Source organism: Rhinoderma darwinii, chromosome 1 (assembly GCF_050947455.1).
Source record: "Rhinoderma darwinii isolate aRhiDar2 chromosome 1, aRhiDar2.hap1, whole genome shotgun sequence".
Taxonomy (NCBI): domain Eukaryota; kingdom Metazoa; phylum Chordata; class Amphibia; order Anura; family Rhinodermatidae; genus Rhinoderma; species Rhinoderma darwinii.
The window spans coordinates 567,327,881-567,353,481 of record NC_134687.1 but is presented as its reverse complement, the minus strand read 5'-3'; the positions used below and the strand labels follow the sequence as shown (position 1 = coordinate 567,353,481).

The 25,601-nt window shown below is 41.2% G+C and overlaps 1 protein-coding gene across 8 annotated transcripts in view; it reads left to right on the top strand.

Moving 5' to 3' along the window:
* Positions 1-25,601, top strand: part of MAST4 (microtubule associated serine/threonine kinase family member 4) — a 554,832-nt gene that overhangs the window by 414,260 nt on the left and 114,971 nt on the right. For 6 of the 8 annotated variants that reach the window (XM_075838910.1, XM_075838903.1, XM_075838894.1 and 3 more), the window contains one exon: positions 21,147-21,235. In XM_075838910.1, the coding sequence (XP_075695025.1) occupies positions 21,147-21,235 (89 nt within the window). Of the gene's footprint in view, positions 1-1,107; positions 1,377-21,146; positions 21,236-25,601 lie in introns of those variants that run through there. The other 2 variants (XM_075838938.1, XM_075838924.1) reach the window with 1 other exon arrangement.

The following is a 25,601-nucleotide window of genomic DNA, read 5'->3' as shown; positions in this document are numbered from 1 at the left end:
TACTGTGGAAGATTTATCAAAACTGGTGCATAATTCTATGTCCATGCAAAGGACGTGGAGAATATATATGAAGAAATCCGTACGGGGTACAAAAAAATAAAATTGTGTTCAAGGGTGGATATTCCCTTTCTGCTGCTCCTGTGCCTATAATCTACCCCTACAGATCAGACCTATGGATAGAAATTGTGTCCGCGTATTTGTACATTATTGTACAAGCATGCCATACATTATATAAATGTGGCACCACTCCTATTTTTACTTTATGTGCCCTCTGTAGCAGCGGTTTCTGCGATTCAGGAACCCCATTTCATTACCGCACAATTCTAGTATAAATGTGTGTGTATATTTTATACTTTTTCACGAGCACCGGGGCTTTGAAGGACACAGGTCTCCTTTCTCTGTAGTCCTGGTGCTCGGACTATTGACAAAACAGAATACATCAGTGTCCACAAATGTTTACAGTCTGTTGTGTTTACCATCTGATATCTGTACCAAACCTGCTGCCCGCAAGGCTGCCCAGTATAAACGGTTACCTGCTATGTTTGCGCAAGGCACAAATGACTTTCTAGCCGGTGTACATGAAAGAAGCTGTATAATGCCCAATTCCTTTTTTTTTTTTTTTTCGCCTACATCTGATTTTTTTATTTTCCTCGTCCTTCTTCATTCTATTAGAGAGAGAGAAGATCAAAGGTGACAGGTTTAAGTCTTGTGAAAGTCTCTCAGAACAGCTGACGACACATTATGGGGACATTCATGTGGGTTTTCACCTGTTTTAGACCAGACGTCTTGTTTTCAGGCTCTGTACATGTTCCTCCTGTGTGCACTTTTTTCCTTCTACTGGGGGAATGAATGTTAAAATCACAGTGAAAGTGATCTCTTCCTCGGTGGATTGATTACAGGAACACGTGTCTCCCCTGTGGCAATGCGTGAATGGTATCTGCCTAACATATGACAGGGCACCTTAGACTGAGTCTCATACAGAGTACAGGCTTTCTGAGCCTCAGCTAGTCTGATTGTTTGTAGTCTGGATACGCCTTATATACAGAGCGGTCAGGGCAGCGTTATGACAGTGTCATTGTGGACTCTGCTCTGCATGTTATATAGACAGGGAACTGCCTCCCTGCGGAGAAACTCTTTGGGTTAGTTGCGTTGAAGGGGTCTTTCCATGCTGTGCTGCGTGTTTGGAAGCTCCTTGCACTCAGCTCCTAAGTCTCCAGGACGTTATTATTCCATATTATGGAGCGGAGCATTGCCTGAGCTGAAACGATCGACTTGGTGTCAGTTTTCAACATGTCAGATTCCAATTTCTGGACCGTCCTTTCTAATTTTACGTTGCCTCACTTAAGGACCAGGAACAGGCTGCGACGCACACAGAGGTAAACAAAAAAGTTGTGTATTTTTATTGCAGTGTCTACTTGTATGTGCTTGTTCTAAAATGTCGTTGTGATTTTGGACGACAAAACCGCTTTATTTGCAATAAGTTTTAAGAAATATTTTTCTCTTCTCTCCACATTCCTCTCCCTGCCTGTGTTTGTATAGTTTTTGTCAGGCAGTACAAGCGTGGATTGTTGTGGTAGCACTCACCAACGTGTGTGAAAAGTTCTTTATAGGACTCTGCACACTGGACTTGTGTTCATTGTCTGACATTAGAACGATAGGTCGGACACGGGGTATGTAATGGACATACGCAGCTTTAGGATTGATCAGATTCAATTATACAATTCCTACTGATGTGATTGATTCCGATTTTTTGGCATTTGAAGTGATAGACTGAAGGGAGTAGTCCACAGTTTTACCTAACCTCATTCTTGTTGTTATATAAGTAAAACATGTATTGTATTGTCATGTCATCATGACTAGTTAATAAGAGTTCTGTAGTTATTATTTGGGAATGATATCCTAGACCCGTGGATGGGAACATGATCTACTTCAGGGGCTGCACAGGTGGTCCTCATTCCTACTGGTGAGCTAAACTTTGCAGCAAATCATGAGCTCACAGTATAAGATCAGAGAGTCGGTGTGTAGTACTAATACAACCCCAATACTAAGCTCTGTGACTAGTTCTTCATCATCATCTAATTACAGACTAACCAGGATAGACTCTGACAAGTCCATGACAAACTCTTATGATGAGGGCCAAACTTGGAAAATGTATCATTGTCCGGAATGCTCTTCCCCGCTCCCCAGTCAATGCTTAGTCCTCCAGTTGCTAAAATTTACATTAATAGTTTAATAAGGCCCCATGCCCACTTCAGTTTTTTCCTTCAGGGTGCTAGCCGTTTTTCTGATGGCTAGCGCACTGACCCATTCATTTCAATGGGGCCATGCACACTTCCGTTTTTTTGACGGTCCCGTTGCTCCGTTCCAATCCAAAGTAGAGCATGTCCTACTTTGGTCCGGGATTCCGTGACAGTGAAGTCAATGGGTCGTCCAAAAAACTGAAGGCACACGGAAGGCATCCGTGTGCCGTCCGTGTGTGACAAAGCCGTTGCCTAGCAACCGCCGGGCGGGCAGTAAAACATAACAGAAATATTACACTAATCGGCAACCACTTGTCTCTATCAATCACTGATAGAGAAAAGAGGCTGCTGATTAAAAATAAAATAAAAATCAGTTCATACTTACCCGGTCGTTGTCTTGGTGACGAGTCCCTCTTCTTCCTCCAGTCCGACCTTCCAGAATGACGCGGCAACCTGTGATTGGCTGCAGAGGCCGCTGCAGCCTGTGATAGGCTGCAGAGGCGGTCACGTGGGATGAAGCGTCATCCCTGGAGGCCAGCCTTCTGACATCATCCTGACGTGCGTGACCGCCACTACAGCCTGTGATTGGCTGCAGCGGCGACATGGATGAAACGTCATCGCTGGGGGCTGGACAGGAGGAAAGTAAGTATGATTTTTTTTTTATTACATTAAAATTGTATTTTCCGAGCGCCGAGCATGGTACTGTCAAGGGGGCTGAAAGAGTTACCGCCGATCAGTGCAGCCCATTAACTCTTTCAGCACCCTGGACAGTACCATGCTCGGCGCACGGAAACACGGAGTGCACACGGGAGTGCACACAGCCGATAAAACCGACACACGGATCCGTCAAAAACGGCCGTGAAAACCGTGTCGGAAGTGTGCACGAGGCCTAATACTTCGGACTTCGGCACCAATTGCTCTGTGGGTCCATAATATGGACTCATAGCAACTCAGATTCTGCGTGACACAGACGTGTGCAATAATAATAAATCGGAGCCATAATTTCCAGAAATGAGTCATAACTGGGTCCCAATGCCTTAAGGAGTCCATAGGCCACCCTGACAGTTAAGAGCCGTGGTGCAAAAACATATGGTGGCAATTGCACAATTATGTATTTACAATTTATTTATACAATGTGTTTTTCTTCCAAGTTGATGAAAAATCTCTTTCGTACTTTTTTGGTTTTATCTGTTTCTGGAAGAGGTGATCATAAAGAAATATGGCTGTCATTACAGCTCCCACAGGGTTTGTGACCATGCTTTCTTCTGCATATCTACAGGATGTCTCCCGTGCTGTCCCCGCTTTGTGGAATTCTCTTCCTTATCTTATTTGGGCCTATTCACATCTGCGTTAGAGGCTTTGTTAGGGGCCTCTGTCACAGATCCAGCTGAAAAATACCTGAAAAAATAGTGCAGCATGCTGTGTAATGGCTTGCGGTAAAACCGCGGACAAAGTTTAACCAGTCGCTAAACTATACTCATAAATGCCACATCAACAAGAAACAAACAACGACTACCACCGCCAACTGCTGCTTTTTTTTCACCTCTACTGGTTCAAGGGTTTCCTCCACCCCTTTGACTGTACCCTTTTTGGGTCAAGGAGCCTCTTTTCCCTTTGTATCCTGTATCTAATGTATTTTGTTCTGTGTTTGCTCCCTTTTTCATGCAATGTATAGCGCTGTGTAACATGTCAATGCTTTCTAAAGGATAATTATGTTAGAAGAAATTTCCCCGACTGGACAGCTAAGCGGTCTAATTATATAGTGATAGAACCCCGGCTTCCATATTGTTGCAGTCAGTAGATAAAGAGTCAGTCTTTACAGTGACAGAAATTGGTGTCGAGTCTAATTCCTTATTTTTGTCTATTGATTAGAATAGATGTTACCAGTCAGACATAACCACTACGCCTGGGGTATGTCTTCGCTGTGGCACCTTCCTGAAATGCTGCATTTATCAGACGCTGACGGCAGATTCAGTGGTTGTCAAGTAGCAACTATAGGAGGAAACTAGAATGCCACAAGTTCCCCGCTTGTGTGAGGGGCAGTTATAAATGTGGGGGGCATGAAAACAACATTTGATGGAATTATCAATATCTTGGAAAGGGCTGAAGCTGCTTTTTGTGCACATCTGAGATTTTATTTAGTGTGGTAATGTCACATAAGTTGTTCCCCAGTTGGTGACTTCTCCCTCTATCTTTTGCACAGTTGTTTACTGTTGAGGCTCATTCACACGAGCGTAAAACTCGTCCGTGTGCTGTGCATTGAAACAACGCACAGCACACTGACCCATTGATTATAATGGGGCTATTCACACATTCGTGCGTTTTCACGCAGCGAGTGTCCGTTGTGTTAAACGCACTGCATGTCCTATATTGCTGCGTTTTTATGCACCTAACCGCCCATTGAAGTCAATGGTGCGTGCAAACCACGGACAGCACAAGGATGCACATCCGTGTGCTGTCCGTGTTTTACGCATCAATTACATAAAAAAAAAGTGCTTGCGAGTCCGTGAAAAACACATTCCACTCGCAAAACGCAACGAACATGGACAGATTTACGCTCGTAAATCTCTCACGCTCATGTGAATGCAGCCTTAGTTTATATTACAGTTTTGTAAATGATGGAATACCTTATGTAATGGCTTCCTGTTTTCTTAACTGTTGAGACTTCACTTCTATTACCTCATTTATTCTGTCTTATTTACATTAGACCACATCATTTATATCTAATAAAGGAATATTGTTTACCAGTCTATGCAACTATTAAATATAGAAAACTACATAGAAATAAGGTTTTTTTTTTGTTTTTCTTAAACAACACACTGTCGGAAATCAGTAATAATATATGACTTGTATCAGTTCTACAATCGTGGACTGACAGGAAGCTGCTTTTTGATGCTGATCTTTATCGGAGCGTACAGCATATGACAGAAATAACACAAGGTCCCTGATATTGAATCAATCTATAATAACTTATTGCACACCCAAAAATATAAAACAAGAATGACAAACTGTCACCAATGCGTTCGATGTTTTTTTTATAAGAAGGTCGCAATTTGCATGTGTTGTGGTCACTTGTTATATTCTTTGTGATTTGATATTCACAAATTAAAGCCGCTGTCCAGTCGTGAGCTCAAAAATGATATGTAATTGCATATAGGTAATTTTCCTCAGTGTTTGATGTTAGCTCAGCTCCATTAGGGCAGACATTTTATCCGTGACTACAACTGAGCTGTAGTTACATACAGGTCCGTAGTTAATTTCCATGATAGCAGGATACAATGATATTAAAGTATAGACCATGGGTACTCAAACTACTTTTAGCAAAGGTCCACTTTTTGGGGTCTGTTGTCAGGTGAAGGTCCGAGCTGAACACCAGTCGTAAAGATTTGTAGATCGTGCCACACACAATGCCCGCTGTAGATAGTGCCACACACAGTGCCCGCTGTAGATAGTGCCACTCACCCCTGAAGATATCGCAACACCTTCCTGTAGACAGTGGCACACACCGTCCCCCTGTGGAGAGTGGCGCGCGCACGCGGTCCCCCTGTGGAGAGTGGCGCGCGCACGCGGTCCCCCTGTGAAGAGTGGCGCGCGCACGCGGTCCCCCTGTGAAGAGTGGCGCGCGCACGCGGTCCCCCTGTGAAGAGTGGCGCGCGCACGCGGTCCCCCTGTGAAGAGTGGCGCGCGCACGCGGTCCCCCTGTGAAGAGTGGCGCGCGCACGCGGTCCCCCTGTGAAGAGTGGCGCTCACACGCGGTCCCCCTTTGAAGACTGGCGCGCGCACGCGCTCCCCCTCTTGTGGAGAGTGCCGCACGCACGCGGTCCCCCTCTTGTGGAGAGTGCCGCACGCACGCGGTCCCCCTCTTGTGGAGAGTGCCGCACGCACGCGGTCCCCCTCTTGTGGAGAGTGCCGCACGCACGCGGTCCCCCTCTTGTGGAGAGTGCCGCACGCACGCGGTCCCCCTCTTGTGGAGAGTGCCACATGCACGCGGTCCCCCTCTTGTGGAGAGAGACACACGCACGCGGTCCCCCTCTGGCGGAGAGTGGCGCACGCTGCCCCCTTTGTAGATGGTGCCCACCAAACAAATAAAAAACTTATACTCAGCCCCGTTCCTGCAAGTAATGGAGTTGATCTGCAGGCCTCTTCAGCCACGTTAGTCCTGCAACCTATGAGACACCAAGACGGACCCTTGCGTAAGCCGGCGCCGGGCCGGTTTTAGTCGAAGTGTGGCCCTGGGCAAAGTTGAAAGTGGGGCCCCAAATGCTGAATTACTGTATCAATAATGCAGTCAATTCAGAAGGCGGTGTGCAGAGAACTGCATCGCTAATTTCTAGCTCGTCCAGGAGTGTTGCAAGCCCCAAAGCATGTCACCCCTCTCACACAAAAAATAATTATCTATATACATATACAATTATTAAATCATACCATTATACCAGATTAATATTCCCTGCATACTGTTACTGAACATAACTAAATATTATAAGACCAATAATAACACAATATAAGGTCCAAATAATACCGCCACACCATAACCACATAGTGACTGAATAATACCCCCATACTGTTACTGAATAATACCTCCATACTGTTACTGAATAATACCTCCATACTGTTACTGAATAATACCTCCATACTGTTACTGAATAATACCTCCATACTGTTACTGAATAATACCTCCATACTGTTACTGAATAATACCCCCATACTGTTACTGAATAATACCTCCATACTGTTACTGAATAATACCCCCATACTGTTACTGAATAATACCTCCATACTGTTACTGAATAATACCTCCATACTGTTACTGAATAATACCCCCATACTGTTACTGAATAATACCCCCATACTGTTACTGAATAATACCTCCATACTGTTACTGAATAATACCCCCATACTGTTACTGAATAATACCCCCATACTGTTACTGAATAATACTCCCATACTGTTACTGAATAATACCCCCATACTGTTACTGAATAATACTCCCATACTGTTACTGAATAATACCCCCATACTGTTACTGAATAATACCCCCATACTGTTACTGAATAATACTCCCATACTGTTACTGAATAATACCCCCATACTGTTACTGAATAATACTCCCATACTGTTACTGAATAATACCCCCATATTGTTACTGAATAATACCCCCATACTGTTACTGAATAATACTCCCATACTGTTACTGAATAATACCCCCATACTGTTACTGAATAATACCTCCATACTGTTACTGAATAATACCCCCATACTGTTACTGAATAATAGCTCCATATTGTTACTGAATAATACCCTCATACTGTTACTGAATAATACCTCCATACTGTTACTGAATAATACCCCCATACTGTTACTGAATAATACCCCCATACTGTTACTGAATAATACCTCCATACTGTTACTGAATAATACCTCCATACTGTTACTGAATAATACCCCCATACTGTTACTGAATAATACCTCCATACTGTTACTGAATAATACCTCCATACTGTTACTGAATAATACCCCCATACTGTTACTGAATAATACCCCCATACTGTTACTGAATAATACCTCCATACTGTTACTGAATAATACCTATACCCCACATGGTACATGTCTTGTGTCTAGAAGGCAATCATACTGTCCTCTATACGTTGCATTTAATAGGACCAGCACATTGTGTATGATCATAGCCTAGGGGGTACTTTGATTTTAATTTATTTGTGTAGGTGGCACTTGGCTTAGTAACATTGATAAATTCTTACTAGGTGAAAGAAGTCCTAGGTTCTCATGTAAGCAATTGCTTAGAAACATTGAACTTGTCTTCTGGCCCTAATTCACCATTGGACAGTCTTGTCAATACACACACCTTATATATCAGACAAATGAACTTTGAAGTAGAAAGACACTGCAACGCCCCATTTAATTGGCAAGAATATTTAAGTAGACAAAACATTAATTTGTAATAACCCGCCTGCTATTGATATTCCCGTAGTGTGTTGTCTTTTCCCAGTTCTGCTTTTCATTATTGCAGTAATTCAAACATAAAAGTACAACTAAGCTAAATAAAGGGTATGAGCAGCCACCCACCGGCCCGCTGAATTGTTTTGTTTTCGGTAATTGGATTAATCACTGATATCACTTGTAGCTGTGGGGAACACATCTAATCTTTTAATTAAAACTCAATCTTTTCAATCTTGTTTATTCCAAAGCTTCTGGGTCACTGCTGGCTGCCATTCAGTTGACCTACAACACATAAGCAAAATCTCATGCGTAGATCACATCTCTACATCACCAATTACACTACTGTTTTCTTCGCTAAACCACAGCATCGGCAAAGACTCTAAGTTAGCAGAAGGGGCAAAGGGGGCTATTGTTTGCATAGCAGACATCTGTTAACCCCTGTTTGGGACTTAATGACAAAGTAATTATTGTTTTTCTGCCTCTCGACAGTGCGGCAGCCATAACTTTTTTCATTTTTACATTGAATTGGCTCTATGGGGCCTTGTTTTACGTGGGAAGAATCAGGTTTTTAGTTGCCTTTTGGGAATACATATACATTAGTGTCTTTTTTTTTTTTTTTGTGGATTAAGTTATTCTTTAAATTCTTTTATATTGTTCACTTTTGACTGTTACGATAAGAGTTAAATTGATGGGATCTAAAACTCCTGCAATCCCAGATGTTCGGGTTTGTCCACACGTAATGGAATTGCTGCGTATTTTCCATCCGGAATTGCGGACAGAAAATACACAGCAGAATACAGTAGCAGCATAGTGGATGAGATTTAACAAATCTCATCCACACACTGAGTAAAAACTCTGTGCAGAAATTGACCTGCGGTGCGTATTTGTTGTACCGATGTATGTCAATTCCTGCTTCAGGACGTGGACAGAATTGCTGTGCTTTTCAGAGGAGATGTCACCATCTACTTGCATCGTAAAAAAACGCAGCAAAATACGCACCATTTCCTGCAGTTAAAAACGCAGGAAATGGTGCGTTTTTGCCTCAACGTAAATCCTTCTACTTTCAACGGAATTGCTGCAAAAAATTTCTGAAGCAATTCCGTTACGTGTGGACAAGCCCTTAGAGAGGGAGCTAAGCTGTCATTAGACGGCACAGTACAGCCATGCAGAACCTATTCTACAGTGCCATAGAAAAGGCGACGCTGTAAAATAAGGCATTATAAGAAGAAATATTGGCGGTCATTAAGGGGTTAAATACCCAAAGTAAAGATGGTCGCGTTTGTGTTTTTTTGTGTAATTTCTTTAGCTGTTTAAGAATTAAGATTTGTTTCAAGTTAATTATTTTAATCGGCCTAGCAATTTTTCCAGCTGACGGATTAAAGTGGCTGTACGACTTATTGTAATGACATAATGGTCTAGAACTGAACTCCAAATTGCTGAGAACAAGACAAGTACAAGCTCAAGCATCCGTTTATTTTCATTCTTTAATAAAAACATGACACTGTTCCAGCAGAATATCTAGAGAAAGGGATAAGAAGAATAAATGTAGAGATCATGTAGGTATTTTATGCCTGTCTTTGATCTAGGTTACTTATGGTTTACGAAGATGAAAGCAGCATTGGACTGTGGTTCCATAGGTCACCCTCCATGATCTATACAGAACAGGTGCACGTCCACTTTTAAGCATGTGTTAAAGGACAATAACGTCCATAAGGTCAAATAGGTTATTTGTGAATTAATACATAAGAAATAGACCCTAATGACAAGTAATTGGCTCGTAAGTCCGCTCCAAATTTGGTTGTCTTTTGCAGGACCTTTTCGGCCCATTATTGTGACAGAGCCTAGGCCCACCAGAGGATCCTATGGTGGTCCTTTTCAGACCCTGTTTTAAGGACTTTTGTTCTTTGAGGCATATTTGGACACTGTTCTTTAGGTAGTCCAATTGGTGGAAACCCTCAAAAGGTAGGCATAAGTTATTAGTGAGCCATCACCGACAAATGTAAGACATGTTGAAGGATGGATTTCAGCTCTCATTGTTCTAAATACACAATGATGTGGGAAGTAGAGCAGTCCTATTATTATGTCCGTAGTGCAGTCTTGTTACCGCCAGGAGTCTGTAGACCAAGCCTTTGTAGGGGGTAATTGTGAAAGAAATAGTTCTTATGATACAACAGAATTGCCTCAGATGTCAAATATTGGTGCTTATAATACTGTCTGATTGTCAAAATCTGTACCCAAGCCTGTGAACTATGATGAGAAATCCAATGCTGAAAAATTAGAAAATGGACAATAGCTTGACAGTAGATGAAAACAGGCAGGTTCCCCAACAGTAGTCCCTGTTGACTTGATATTGGCAACAGTCCTACGCCAGCACTTCCCTGATTAAAGCTGAGGGCTGAGTTGTGATTATAACTGGGCTAGTTGGAGCCACATATTTTGTCCATAGTCTAGTCGTAACTATACTTAACAAAGTGCGGCTGCATCTAACAGACATGTCTATGACACTGGATTATTATTATCTTTCATTGCTTACTCTTTCCACTGCCTCATCTGTTTATCTGCAAAATAACAGTTTGTCATCACAATAAAATAAGTTTTATAACTATTTACACCACTAAAAGACGTGCAGCTCAGAAACTGAGAACTGAACTGTAATGGGAAGACCACATGGAAAAAATATAAAATAGATTTAATTGTGCCTACATTATTTCCATGTCTTAATATCTGACCTTTTTATATTTGTCTCCAATGTGTCGCTCTACAACTTTTGCAAAACCTCAAGTCCTAGCATGCCCTGGTAGCTGTCATTTAGCAGTAGCTGGAGAGCCACACGTTGGAGATCACTGCTGTACTATGCAGCAATGGCATAGAGTACATAGAGATATCTAGGCATCATATTAGATTAGTAGATGAGGGTTAGCGGGCTGTAATAGTGCGGTTGCCATATGCCATTAGAAAATGGAAAAGCCCCGGGAGAAATTGGATAAAATCTTTATTCTAATTCTCCTTTTGGGATCTCTTCTTGGTTTCCTACTCAAGGCTGAGGCTCAGGCCCTGGAAGGTCGGTTCGCTGGACTACTCATGTCCCTGGATCTATGTCTAGTATATGCTTGTTCGTTCTGTTGACACTCCCTGTGTAAGACTGGATTTTCTTTTTTGCTTATCTGTTCTGACTATAAAGTTATTTCCAAGCTAAGACAGACCGAAAGCTGGCACAGAACTATGCAAAGCAATGGGACAGTTAGGCTGGGTTCACACGAGCATGTTACGTCCGTAATGGACAGAACGTATTTCGGCCGCAAGTCCCGGACCGAACACACTGCAGGGAGCCGGGCTCCTAGCATCATAGTTATGTACGCTAGGAGTCCCTGCCTCTCCGTGGAACTACTGTCCCGTACTGAAAACATGATTACAGTACGGGACAGTTGTCCTGCAGCGAGGCAGGGACTCCTAGCTTCGTACATAGCCATTGTGTTCGGTCCGGGACTTGCGGTCGAAATACGTTCCGTCCATTACGGACGTAACATGCTCGTGTGAACCCAGCCTTACAAGTGAATGACGGCTTTCTCCTCCGGTGCCATCAAACACTGGTCATGTTTGCTACCTAACCTAGATTTTAGTTGGGCACTCTGTGTACCGCCAAGTGGTGCTTGTGTATGGCACCGCAGTACGAATATATTCCATATGATATCAGAGGCATATTGATGTCTATAGATGCTGTTTAATGGCTCGGTACAACTGGGAGGCTGTACATAGCCATAATATGCTAGTGTGCATGAGGCCTTAGACCGTGTTTATGCATGTTTGTCAACAATGAGTGTTCTTTTAAAGGCGCTCTCATAGTATGTTTAACGTTTATTTGAATGACCAAATGTTGTGTCCAGATCTTGTAATATTCCTTCTTCAGGACCATAATAGAACTCTAAAAGCAAGGACAGTGGTGGTCCTCCAGATCGGCTGTTCATCTACTGTTTCTACCAGGCAGAGTACCTTTTTCGGCCTATAGAGAATCTACTGGCCCTTCACTGCAGCCACTTAAACCCCCCCCCCCCCCATACAGCTGGGCATACTTTCTGTGCTAGATTGGTTACCCAGAAGGGGAGAACGGAGATTAACACACCTGAAAAGAAAGCACGGCTTTGGGGTCATGGGCGGCCTGGTCGTAGGACATTGTCCATAAAGTGTACAACCTGACCTGAGCACACGTTCATGTAAGACACCTCTCTGAACAACATACAGCTGTAGCAGCTCTTCCAGTCTATGTATACCTGCGGCCACACACATACATAGCTTCCTCCTTGTTGCATACTCATTCATAGTCACTCCGGGCTGCCCGCTCTTACAGTACTTACATCGGGAAACTTACAAGGAGAGCAGGGATTGGCTGGGTAAAAGCCCCACCCTCCCTCTGATTTTGCGCGTTGTCCCTCTCCCTCCCCTGCTGTCTGCCTCAGAGGTGCTTTGTTTGCACTGCACACGTCATGTATTCGCACATGTGCAGTGCAAACTTTAAAATGAAATAAAAACTCGAAATGTTTCCAAACTGTTATAGTAGCACATTCTGCCTATAAAATTACACGCATAGAGTCTAATACAGCAGACTTCATATAAAGGGGTTGTACAGGACTAGAAATACATGGCTGCTTTCTTCTAAAAACAGTGACACACCTGTCCATGGGTTTTGTGTCTGGTATTGCAGTTCGGTTGATTGACGTGAATCGGGCTGAGCTCCAAAATAACACGCAACCTGTGGACAAGTGTGTTGCTGTGTCTGGCTGAAAGAAACTATGTATTTCTAATCCTAGTCAACCCCTTTAAGTTATTGGTGTGTTTGATGTGCTGTATTAGGGCTTATTCAGACGAACGTGGGTAAACTCGGACGTAATAAAAAGGCAATTTTTCACATCCGTGTTGCCCCCCGTGCAGGTCCCGTTTTTACAGATCCCCATAGACTTGAAAGAAAAAAGGACATGTTCTACTTTTCAACGGACCCTTCACATGGTCCATTGAAACAATGGCCATGTGAGTGGCCCTATTGAAATAAATGCATCGGTGTGACGGCTGTTGTTTTAACGGCCGTCACACGGACGTATTCTACATTCGTCTCAATAAGGCCTCAGTGTCTTTGACTGTCGTTTTGGACATTTCTAGTAGAAAACCTTACAAAAAAGTAGTCGCCACATATTCTGTATATCTACATGGCTGATGCTGAAGTTTTTTTTTTTCTTTTAAGGTTCCTACAACAGGTAAATTCAATTAAACCTGCACAGTTCATAGCTACTGGACCCATGCTGACAATGTCAGTTTAATGATAAAGTGCTGGCCGAATTCCAATGTAAATGTCTCCCGCTTTACTCACTCAACCAGTCTGAGAAAGTCGTTCCTCGGTAATTGTTTAATACTTCAGGAAAGCCGTCACTGCCTGCTGTTCATTCTCAAAACCCAAAGCAGTTGTGAAGTTCTTTTGATCCAACTCCATTGTTCCCATTTGTTAATTACATGGTTTCTTGTGTATTTAACAAATAAAAGTACGTCGTTTCCACATCCCACCCATCCCCCTGTTGGTTGATACCACTACATTGTCCTAACACGTTTGTCAGCTGAGAGCTGTATGTAATGAATAGTTTGTTATACATTCCCTTTGTGTGGCCGCTTGAACCTTCTCTGACTTTACTTGTATAGAGAATTAACATGTACTTGGTATTTAAACCGGGATACAGTAAGCACCTCTCTGTAAAAGCAGCATTACTGGGGATCTTTAGAAATATCCCTAAATTCATTATTACATGATCTCATATCCATTCTCAATCTAGGACCTAGATTCAATTCGGCAAACCAATTTATAAAAACGGCACCTTGCCTGGACAGGTCAAGAGTGGAGAGTAAAATATGAAATAATTCAGCAATTTTGTGTGCACAGAGCCATACAGGGATCATGGACTGTACATCCATTCTATGAACCTGTAGTGCATTCCATGTGTGCTTCTGTGATGCACTGTGTCATGTTGGGTACGTGGACCCACTGGACCATACCACCTTGACGGTATGGCAGCTGGCCAACAGGACACAGATCACAGTCTCTATTGTGTAGTGTAGTGTACCTGTGGTAGCTCAGACAGTAGCAAGACAGGTTCGGCGTGGAGTAAGCAGCGGGCAGGCACCAGGCGTGGTGTAGCAGGGCAGACTACAGCACAGCTCGACTTCAGCTCAACATTTTACTTTACCAGGATAGCACGGGATACAGGTTACAGGTAGCAGGAACGGGAAACACTGGGAACTGGAAACCACTTAGGAGACCATTTGCTTAGACAGACTAGGGTAACGACAACAAGGCTCAGGCAAGGTATGAAGGGCCTGGTCCCCTCTTATAGTCCAGGGGTTCGTGGGCTAATTTCGACTAATTTCAGGTTTGCGCGCTGGCCCATTAAGAGCGGGCACAAGCTACGGGACCCGGCGAGGTGAAGCGGAAGTGAGAGCTGGCATCTCCTGAGGAGGAAATAGGGACCAGTGCTCACAGTTCCATGGCTGCGGGCGTCAGTAGGCGAGGGAGCCTGACGGCCCGCGGCCATTGGCATGACATTCTAGGGGATAATATCCCTGAAGTATGGCGTGTGGTGCCACAATTATTTTTCTCCCGGTATTTATGATAAAAAACAACCTCTGTCTGTGGGTAAAATTAGTGGCACACCTCTTCGCAGGTTATAGGCACCATATTCAGGATTCCTGTATCCCAGTTCCAGAATATGTCTGTGTATGTGAGGCCATAGCCCTTGTGCTGCACCACACTGCAAAATGCGACGCCTGCCAAAGGTCTTATTCAGATAGCTGCAATACTTCTCTGTGTGAGAGCCGTGTATTTATCTTCAAATATGGGATGGGATACATGCAGGGGAATAAAGGAAAACTTTTACCAATAAAAACATTAAGACGTTTTTCCTTTGTGCACATGATGACTTCCAATCCTGTTTTTGGAGTTAAATATAAGTCGTCCTACACAGAGCTATGATGAGCCCTAAACCTAAAGGCCTCATGTATAAAAACTAAGTCTAGGTTTACATTTGGGGTCAACGTGCCTGTATTGACCTGGTGGCTGTATTGGATGATCTATCGTACACCAGAAGATCATTTGACTGTATTTTCTCTTTAAACATTTGGACGGCAAGCATAAATGTGTCTGCATTGCTCTGAAGTGCACCTCTAAAGCCACTTGAGCTGTTGAAAACTATGAAGCTGTTTGAAGATTTTAGAAACATTGCTTATTATTTAAGCTTTCATTTTACTGGAATACTTTTTATTCGTGGTCATTTATCCGGGTAATTTAGGGTCAGTTCACAAGTTGCTTAAATACTGTGGATTTTCCGCAACGGAATTTGTTGTGAATAATCCGCAGCAAATACTGTAGCAGCAAAGTAGATGAGATAAAGCAAATCTCATCCATACGCTGCGTAAATTCTGAGCGGAAATAACGCTCAGAAATTGACATGCGGTGTAGATTTTTATTCTGCAGCATTTCAACCGCGTTTGTGTAAACGCTGCTTATTTATTGCAGGTTTTCCCCATTGAATTCGATTGGGATGTAAAACCCGCAATAAATAGCAGTTGTTTTAGCACATCAGAGACATTTTAGGGCTGGAGGATAAAGAGCACTGTGGTGTACAGTACTGTATTGTGTTATGCTATTGTACACAGTTTTGCCTGAGAAATACTGCCATTTGGGATAAACCTTCACTATCCACCTGACTAAAGATATGGCGGATCAGATCTAAGGAGCCAACAAAAAAGGGAAAATAAGACGTGAGGCTCATGGACACAGCAAAGCCAATGCTTGTAGCAGAGAATACTTCTGTAATATGTCATCTGATGAAGCATGTTACAATGTTTTTTCATACAAAATCTGTGAGAAAACTTCAACGAGCCTCCACACAAAGATATAGTATGGCCTCATAGCAGTCTACAAGCACCACATTTTGAATCCATGGCATGTCCAATGTAGCATTGTATCAAAGAACATATATGTTCTTTTACCAACAATGGCGGTTACAGCTTTTCTATCACTGGATAACGTGTTGTTAAGTGGCATTATAGCGCAGGAATTACTCTGAGGGTTGGAGATGGGCAGATCATAGATGATGTAAACCGTGCTAATTCCACATGTAGGAATAATTTAATGACCTGACACGTTCTCACTGATTTCCTGCCGTTCTAGTCTTAGCAGTTATTGGCGTTCTCTGACCTCACGACATCTTAGAGCAGACATGTTGGCTGACAAGTGACTAATGGCCATTAATTAATCATTTTTTTTTATTGACGAGTAACAGAGCAGGAGTGACTAACGTCTCCTTAGTTGCAGTTTTTCAACACGTAAATAGAAGTTTAAAGGGGAAAAACCGTAAAAATGGTCTTCTGATATATATATGAGGACTACTAGTAGTTTCCAGAATGAAAGGGCTGTAAAGAAATCTCAAATCCCCTTTAGCACAGCTCAGATATCGATTACTAAAAATCATATGAATTTCTATTTGCTTACAATGTGGTGTCAGGTTTACCAGCCCTAAACATTCTTTTCACTTATATTTATGACATGTCCGCATAAGTATTTCCACTTTAAATGTGTTTTTGAATTGCTATTGATTTTCAGTATAAGACCAAGGGGACAGGTGACTTGAACTGAGCTGCAGTACCTGACACAGCCGCACATACAGCCAATCACTGCGTGTGTAAACAATGAAGGGGCCGAAACATTGGCTGGAGTCCCGCGGCCCGTACATTCTGCTGGTCTGCGGGTGATCTTCGAATATTGATATTGAAGGAGAAATAGAATCATTCCCTTTAAATGTAAGATCTATTTGGTTAATAGGAGAGAGCAGATGCAGGGGAAATAATACTTCTAAAATAAAAAAGAAACTCTATACTATGGTTCTGTTATCTCTATACGGAAATTGGGAGAAGCGATGGCAGATTTTTCAATTCATATCTAGGAGATCTCTGGATTTAGATTTGACCCTCGTACTGCTCGGTTCAGCGCAGAGTCTTTGCTGTAATTTACAATGATTGCTGTAATTTACAATGATTGCCATCATTTCTATCAAAATTTTTATGGCTAGAACGGAAATACATTTTTTTAACTGCATAGTCTACAGAACAAATAAAAATAGGGATAGACACTGCATGAAAGAATACTTTTTCAAGGCTTAGACTTGGCCTTATACACACCGAGTCCTCTGTGTCTCCGTATGCTTCGATATTCTCCCCAGAAGCAAATCTTTTAGAGCAGAATACCTATATAACACAGCATCCGATGGATAATCCGTACGTAATCCAACTGAAAAATTCTATGGAATGACCTGTTATGGTTCCTTGCAACTTGGCGGTTGTACGATGCTGTTATACCGCAACATACACGAGGCCTAAATCAAATTAGTTTAGTAAGTTGATTGCACAGAGCGATAATGCTACAGTCCCGATACAGAAGCAAAAATTAAGTAAACAAAATTATAATTCATCCGCTATAATTTAGTAACCCCAGGTAAAAATAAATTCTAAGGAAATGGTTAAAGTTATCAGGTAGATGTTTCATAATCCATGGTTTAGTTGTAGAACTTCCAGAATCTGGAAACTGATAGACAATATATTTTTTATCTCGGTCTACTTGGTAACACGTATCGAGGACTTATTCAAGCTTCTCCTCAGACCAAGGTCTTGTATTCTTTTTTAGTTTCCTCTTTTTTTTACCTGCAGTCATGCATATTAATATTTTTAGGATTTAAATTTCTGAAAATAAAAATTGAGATGTAAATTGGAAATTGTTAAGCTTTTCAAAGACACACATTATGCCAGTTCTCAGCTGTGTATGTAAATATATATATTATAATTTGTATATATATATATATTTTTTACGCTTTCTAAGCTTGATCCCATTTAAGGAGACCTGCATTAAAAAGAAAACAAGAATAGCTTTTAATCTTTTCTTTAATATGAAACCATATGGTTTACAAAGATTCATTTCATGACCAAGTCTGCTGGGTTTATCTAATGTCTGCAAGCTGTTCACAAAGTAGCATATGAGATTTACAGGCTCGATCTGCCTTTATTGCAAGTGGCACCATCGATTATTAAGTCTACAGCATTCCTATCGCACGCAAGAAAACCAGTTTTTTTTCTCATGTGTTGTGTGTGTGTGTGTATATATATATATATATATATATATATATATATATATATATACATACACTGAAAGTAGTAGTTTTCCATAAATCCACATTGTATAAACCACTTTTGAACTGCTCTGCCAAGAAAATAAGCAATTAAAAAAAAAAAAAAAAATTATATCGAACTGAAAAATAATATAGGAAAATAAATTGGTTCCCATAAACATGGTTCAAGTCGACAACCAATATTGATGAACATTTTATCTCCAAGAGACCTTGCTGTGTACGTGGTACCTGTATTGGTGGCACATGTAGGGCTAAGGCCGAATGTGGCAGATGTTGTCCAATGCGGATTCCACCGCAAATCTCCAATGAATGTGCCCAAAAAAATCTGCATGTGTTACAATCCTTTTTGCTGCGTATTTCACACTATGCAATAAAAGGGTGAGCTCCGTGGTAAAAATCTGTGACGAATCTGCGACAGAATTTACATTCTGTGGATTTAAAAATCATCGACTGCGTTATCAACAGCTCCGACAAAGCCAATTGATTGTACAAAGAAATGTAAAGCGAGGCTTTATTTTTATTTTTTGCCCCAACTACTCTGCCTACCCCTCGTTCTGGCCCTGATTCTGTCCACCAACTCAAATGTCAATGATGATGCCTGAAGGGAAACTAGAAATTCCTGGAAGGTGTGATTAATGGTTGATTTCGGTGGTATAGCTTAGGCCAAAGTGTTACAACCTGTGACCTATTTCCTAGTATTGACCTTCTCTCTTTGCTGATCTGTTCTGAACCTCCGGAGTTGATGTAGATTTTTTTAGATTTGTATGTTCTGCCTCGTTTTTGATATTTTTTCCCATTCTTGTTTGAGCTAGATGATCAGAGCAGTTTAATTGGCTGTTTTGGAACTTACATTTTTATTGATTTTAACATTTTCTTTATATTATGCCATTTTTAAATGATACAAAACCCATTCAGAACACACAAACTAGTACAATGTTTTCATTTGTGGGGTGAACGTGCATCAATGTAGCTCGACTGAAGACGGTCTTAGTTTTATGATTCAAACCTTTTTGTTAAACCATCATTGGGTGAACCATCACCTCCAAGCTCCATTTTTAGGTCAATATCCACGTTCAAATGCAACAGGTGACTTTGAGCCATATGAAGAATAAAAATGAAGAGCAATAGAACAAAATCAAGAGCAGATTAAACAACAAAGAGAAAACTTCACGTAGAAATATGTTACGTGGCAGTGATCTGTGCCTGCTTCTTAACCTACTGAAAGCTTCCAGTCGTATGTTTCTCACCCTGGGGCCAATTTTAAACAAAGCTATATCATCCCTGATGTCGATGGTGCACAGCAATATCCGTAGCTTCCAATGGCTCGATAGAGGGAATCTTCCTATTGAAATTTTTCTGCATAAAATAATTCTGAACAGAGTATAAAACCTCTTTTTCAGTAATAAAATACCATTTATTGTCACACTGTGTCATTTATTTTGTCCCTTCATCATCTCCACAGCTGGAAGCTGCCGCGCACAGATAATGATCATTTACAATATCTCTGATAACTTGATGTTTGTTTGCGTACAAGTTGTCTTTCCCGTTAATAAAAGACACAGATGTGAAATGTTTCTCAACAATTAGATCTGTAATTACTGTATCATCACGTTTTTGATAAGTCGTTGCTCTTCATTGCAGTCGATGTGTATCACAGATTTGCATAGGGCATGAAATATTTATACTCTGGTCTGAAGTGGCAATTGAAAAATATAGCTTCATTGCCCATTAGAGAATTGGCACTTCTGTTAAGAAACGTGCTGTTGATTAAACATGAAAGGAAAACCTAGACTGTGCTTAGGGAGAGCTGTCCTGGCAGGGCAAACGGTCTGGGCAGAATTGTCTCTTACGTCGCATGAAGCCAGCCTGATTACTAGTCAAGTGGAGTATAATGGCCCTTGTACCCTTATTCCCAGACTGAAAGTCACCGATCTATCCTGAACTGATTTGTTGTTTCAGGGTAAGGACACACCTAACGGCCAGATACCAAGTTTATTGTATATGGACTCTAAATGGATTGGTTCTGACCAAGCATGGTGTAAAAGCGTGTTAGTGTATTTTCATCCAATGCTGGATATTTGCATAACCTAAGCCTGAACTTTAAAAGGCGTTTACTTTCTAGAAACAGCGCCACTCTTCTGCATGGGAAGTGCTTGGTATTGCAGCTCAGTCCCCTTCACTTGAATGCCGATTAGCTGCAATACACAAGCTATGGGGAGGGGAATAGCAATCCTGTGTTTCTAATCTCCGACTACTCCTTTTAAAGAGTAACTGTTTAAAAAACGTTTGTGTCATAGACGCCTTTGGAAACTTTTGATCAGTGGGGGTGCTGAGATACCAGTCATTGCTGAAGCGAAAGTGCAGAAGTGCTCAGCTGTGTACCAGCTGTGATTAGTGCTTCCTTGTAAGGCTGAGGATAGCTCAGATAGAATGTCTATGAGCCCGTCTTCAGCCCATCAAAGAGCGCCGATCACCGCCGTAGCTCTAGGGCGCTCAGATGAGCGCTTCTGCACACTAGTTTTATCGATGATGGTGATCTCACCATCGGACCCCACCAATCAAAACCCTTTAATCAATTGTATGTATAATTTTCCTTGTCCTTGTGGTTTTTTTAAGCTTTGTGATAAAGTAGGCTACTGTATGTTAATCGTATGTCATTTTATTACAGTATTATAGCATTTATAATGTACGCTATAACATAGGCCTTATATATATATTTTTTATTTTATTTCCCTAGTTGTAGGACAAGCAACAGAAAAAGTTTAATTGGCAACAACCAATCTCCAGCTCTCCCACGACCCCACTCTCCTCTTTCTGCTCATACCGGTATGTATAACATTCTTTCCCTGCCATATCTCCCCAGTGTTGTTAGTTTTTTTTTTTTATCAACTTTGAAATACAAAAATACAAAAGTTTGTAAATTGTGGAAAATCAAGAAATAAAACAATGGAGATCCCTCTGGCGGGACTGAATAACACTACATGGGCCCTTAAGAGGCATTTGGTCTTGCTTTTGGCGTATTAAAGCACTAACCTGCACACTATTACTACTTTCTATGACTGTATTTGAATATGCAAAGTAACTTTTTCATTTCCAAAAATCGCACTTGCCCTCTTCTCATACAAGCTGTAGTTCTAGATAGCTTTGCACTAGATTTCACATTATATTAATGATGTTTATGGTTTATGGAGTTTTGGCAAACTTTTTATCTTTTGGACAGCAGAAAAAGCAGATTTTCAATTCAGGGTTTATGATCCGTAACCAGACCACTTGGCATTTTAGGGGCTAGAATCAATTTTCTGGTAAACAAACCTCTCGCACTGCTGTGGCTTGGGTTGAGTTTTGACGGATGTGTAACTGGTCTGATCTGGAACATATTTGCGAAAACTGGCAGAGAACACTTGAGAAATAGTGACAAATTATCTGTGCTATCAGCTTTCTTGGCAGCTGAATGTTTTCTATAACCACTTCAGAAAAATAATATTTTTTCCATTGGCCTCACAGTTCAAGGACTTGTTGCACAGATCCAAGAAACAGATGCAAAAATAAGAGTACTGTGTGCATCAAAGGGGCAAATTTCTCAACGTATTATATCACTTTTCTGGCCAAAATACATGAAAAAATATAGAGTTTGAGCCAAACGCCATATTTCTGAAAACACTGTGCCACTTTTTTACACACTTACCTGTCCGGAAAAGTGGGCAGTGCTTTATAGTCACATAGAGCACCACTCATTTATTAAGGTTTTCCAACACTTTTTTACTTAAAGGGTATATTGACGGTATGGTCGAGTCGCGTGTTTTTTTTTGTACCATGACTGGCATGAACATGCAGCAAAATGCTATGTTTTTTGCAAAATCACAGAAAAATACACAGATTTTTGCCACAATTTCACAACCTCCACAGTTAACAAAAAAAACCAAAAAACAGCGACTTGACTGAACTTTCTGAATGCACCCAAAACTTTTGGGAAAACAACGATACATCGTTTGGTGTGTCTGTCATGTTGGATTTTTTGAGTTGTTACCTAGTGCAGTCGTTGGTGATTCTTTGAAAGTTGTTGATGTCAAACAAGAGATGTGCTCCCCATCATTAGAAGCCCTGTCCATGTTACAGATTAGGGCAGTTAGCACTGCCAATTGTTGGAAATGTATTGTCTTAAAGGGGTTGTCCAGGATTAAAAAAATGTGGCTGCTGTCTTTCAGAAACCGCGCCACACCTGTCCATGGATTGTGTCTTGTACTGCGGCTCCGCTCCATTAAAGTGAATGGGGCAGAACTGCAATACCACACACAAACCATGAACAGGTGTGGCACCGTATTTGGAAGAACGCAGCCATTTTTTTGTAATCCTGGACAACCTCTTTAACATATGACATTGTCATGAAGAAAGACAACCTTCGTAAACCAACCGTGAAACTGGTATTGGGAATCTCTAGTGTATAGCCAGCTAAAAGGGAATCTGTCCGCTCCCCTGACATATCTGTTTTAGTAAATGCTTGTATTGCCTATAAAATAACAATTCTAAAGCATCTTTTCTTATCACACTGCAGTGTGTCTTTCCTCAGTTATTCCTCCTGGATATGTATAAATAAATTGACAACTGGGTAATACCATTCCACTTGTCAATGAGGCACATTCTACGCAGTCTGATATTGTCCAATCTCTGCCAACTGTGTGGAGATACGCCCCATTGACAAAGGCAATATTAACACCCAGTTGTCAATTTATTCATACATTTCCAGAAGGAATAAGAGAGGAGTGGCACAGTGGTGATGAATGGTACTGAAATGCACGGTAGGGAAAAATCCATTATTTAGAGGACCTGTCACTAGGTCATATAAGTTGAAATGGTTAACTGACCTGAATATCGTGGTCTCCCTGATTTCATCAATGTTTTTTTTCTTTTATAGTCCCCAACCTCCGTTCCAGAGCTAATTTGCTGTAGTTAGTCAACAGGGAGTGAACTACCCTCAAGCTGCCTTGCGCTGATTGGTCAGCATCAGAGGCAGGGAAGCTAGCTCCACCCCATTGTAAATAGTAAATATAGTAAACCAGTTCAACTTATATTGCGTAGTGACTGGTCCTCTTTAAACTTTGTCAAGAAGGAAACGTAATAACTCCGCTCATACCCAATCAGACTCCTAATTATTTTAATCTTGCTTTAGAGAGGCTCTGGCACCACATTATAAGTGCCCTATCTCCTACATAATGTGATCGGCGCTGTAATGTAAAGAACAACAGTGTTTTTTATTTTGGAAAAACTATCATTTTTGACCAAGTTATGAGCAATTTTAAATTTAGGTGAATTACTTTCTTAATAGACTACTCGACGTGTTTTAACTTTTGACCAAGTGGGCGTTGTGAAGAGAAGTGTATGACGCTGACCAATCCGTGACCAATCAGCGTCATACACTTCTCTCCATTCATGTCCATTTGTACTCAGCACATCGTGATCTTGCTGTGCTGTCACATGCACCCACATTAACTTTACAGAGGTGTATTCAGAGTGAATAGACATCACCTCCAGCCAGGACGCGATGTCTATTCACACTCCCGACATTTTGGTAAAATTTGCTGTCAGCATGGTGTCATTCACAGTGTGATCTCGCGAGATCGCGCTGTGCAGCGATTAAGTCCCACACAAACTTTACCGAAGTGTCGGGAGTGTGAATAGACATCGCGTCCTGGCTGGAGGTGATGTTTATTCACTCTCAAGACACTTCACTAAAGTTAATGTGGGTGTATGTGACAGCACAGCTTGATCTAGCAAGATTACGCTGTGCTGATTACAAATGGACATGAATGGTGAGAAGTGTATGAAGCCAATTGGTCAGCGTCATACACTTCTCTTTACAACGCCCACTTGGTCAAAAGTTAAAAAACGCCCAATTGGGCATTAAGAAAGTAATTAGCATAAATCTAAAATTGCTCATAACTTGGTCAAAAATTATCGTTTTTCAAAATAAAAACCACTGCTGTTATCTACATTACAGCTCCGATCAGATTATGTAGGAGATAGGCCACTTATAATGTGGTGACAGAGCCTCTTTAAGCTATTCATCGTGATGAGCGTCACAACCTGAGAATTGTTCTGAATCAGACCTCACATATGGAGGGCAGACCATTCTGTTATAGGATGTAGAGCTCTCTCAGTATTATTACCGAGATTTTCCTCTGACTATCTAAATGGAATCAAGTTATTCCCATTAAATTAAACTAAATTAAAATAATAAATTCGAAATAAGCCTGACTTGCATCTAATTGCCGAGGTCTAAAACTCATCCATATGAATAGATCAATCACCCTTCTGTATGCTTTTCCATGTAAGACCACTTTTTTTTTAATACTTAAACGGTTTAGGAGACAGAACATTCATTTTCAATGCTATGGGAGATTAGTGCTTTCATTTTAACCATCTTCATGTTGGCTAGGATTATAAGAATGAGATCTCAGGCACATGGCCATATTTCGGCTCAGTACAATCTAAAAGTTTTACGGACCGATAATACGGTACCCATAAAAGTCTTTAACCATACTGTACATCCATATACTTCCATATGGAAGCATACAGTATATATTCTCCGTAATAAAGTTCCATGCAGAGATACAGCACGGCAGCTCTAGGGACTCAATGTTCCTCCCTACTTGTTCTCTTCTATGTACCCCCCTCTACTGTATGCATGCGCTCTAATGGTTTTCTGAATTTATTCATAACATTTACAGCAGTGCTTTACCTTTTAAGCTGAAGAAATGGGTTTATTCAGGATTCTTTTCCATAGTCACCACCGTGATATAATATCTCCTAATTTAAGACCTGTGCTCTGTCCATAAAATACTTTCACCTTTTATTGGAGGTTGAAACATGTAACTGGACCATATATAAAATATTAGGAACTACTTAATGTGGATCTGTAGTAATGATTTTGTTTTTTTATTTTTGAGCGTCTGGCCTAAAAGGGGTTTTTAATATTTTTACCAGTAATTGCTGCATAGGACTAAAAATAACAAATATTCACATACTTGCCAGCAGTTCTGTTGTCCTCTGTTGGTCTTTGATGATGTGCCCTCCATGCTTATATTCCAAACAAATAAATGGAGATCAGCATGTTCTCCGCAAATAGGCTTCATTTATTGTTCCGTCAAATTTACCATGCAACGTTCTGACCTCAGAGGCCTTTCTCCTTTGAGGT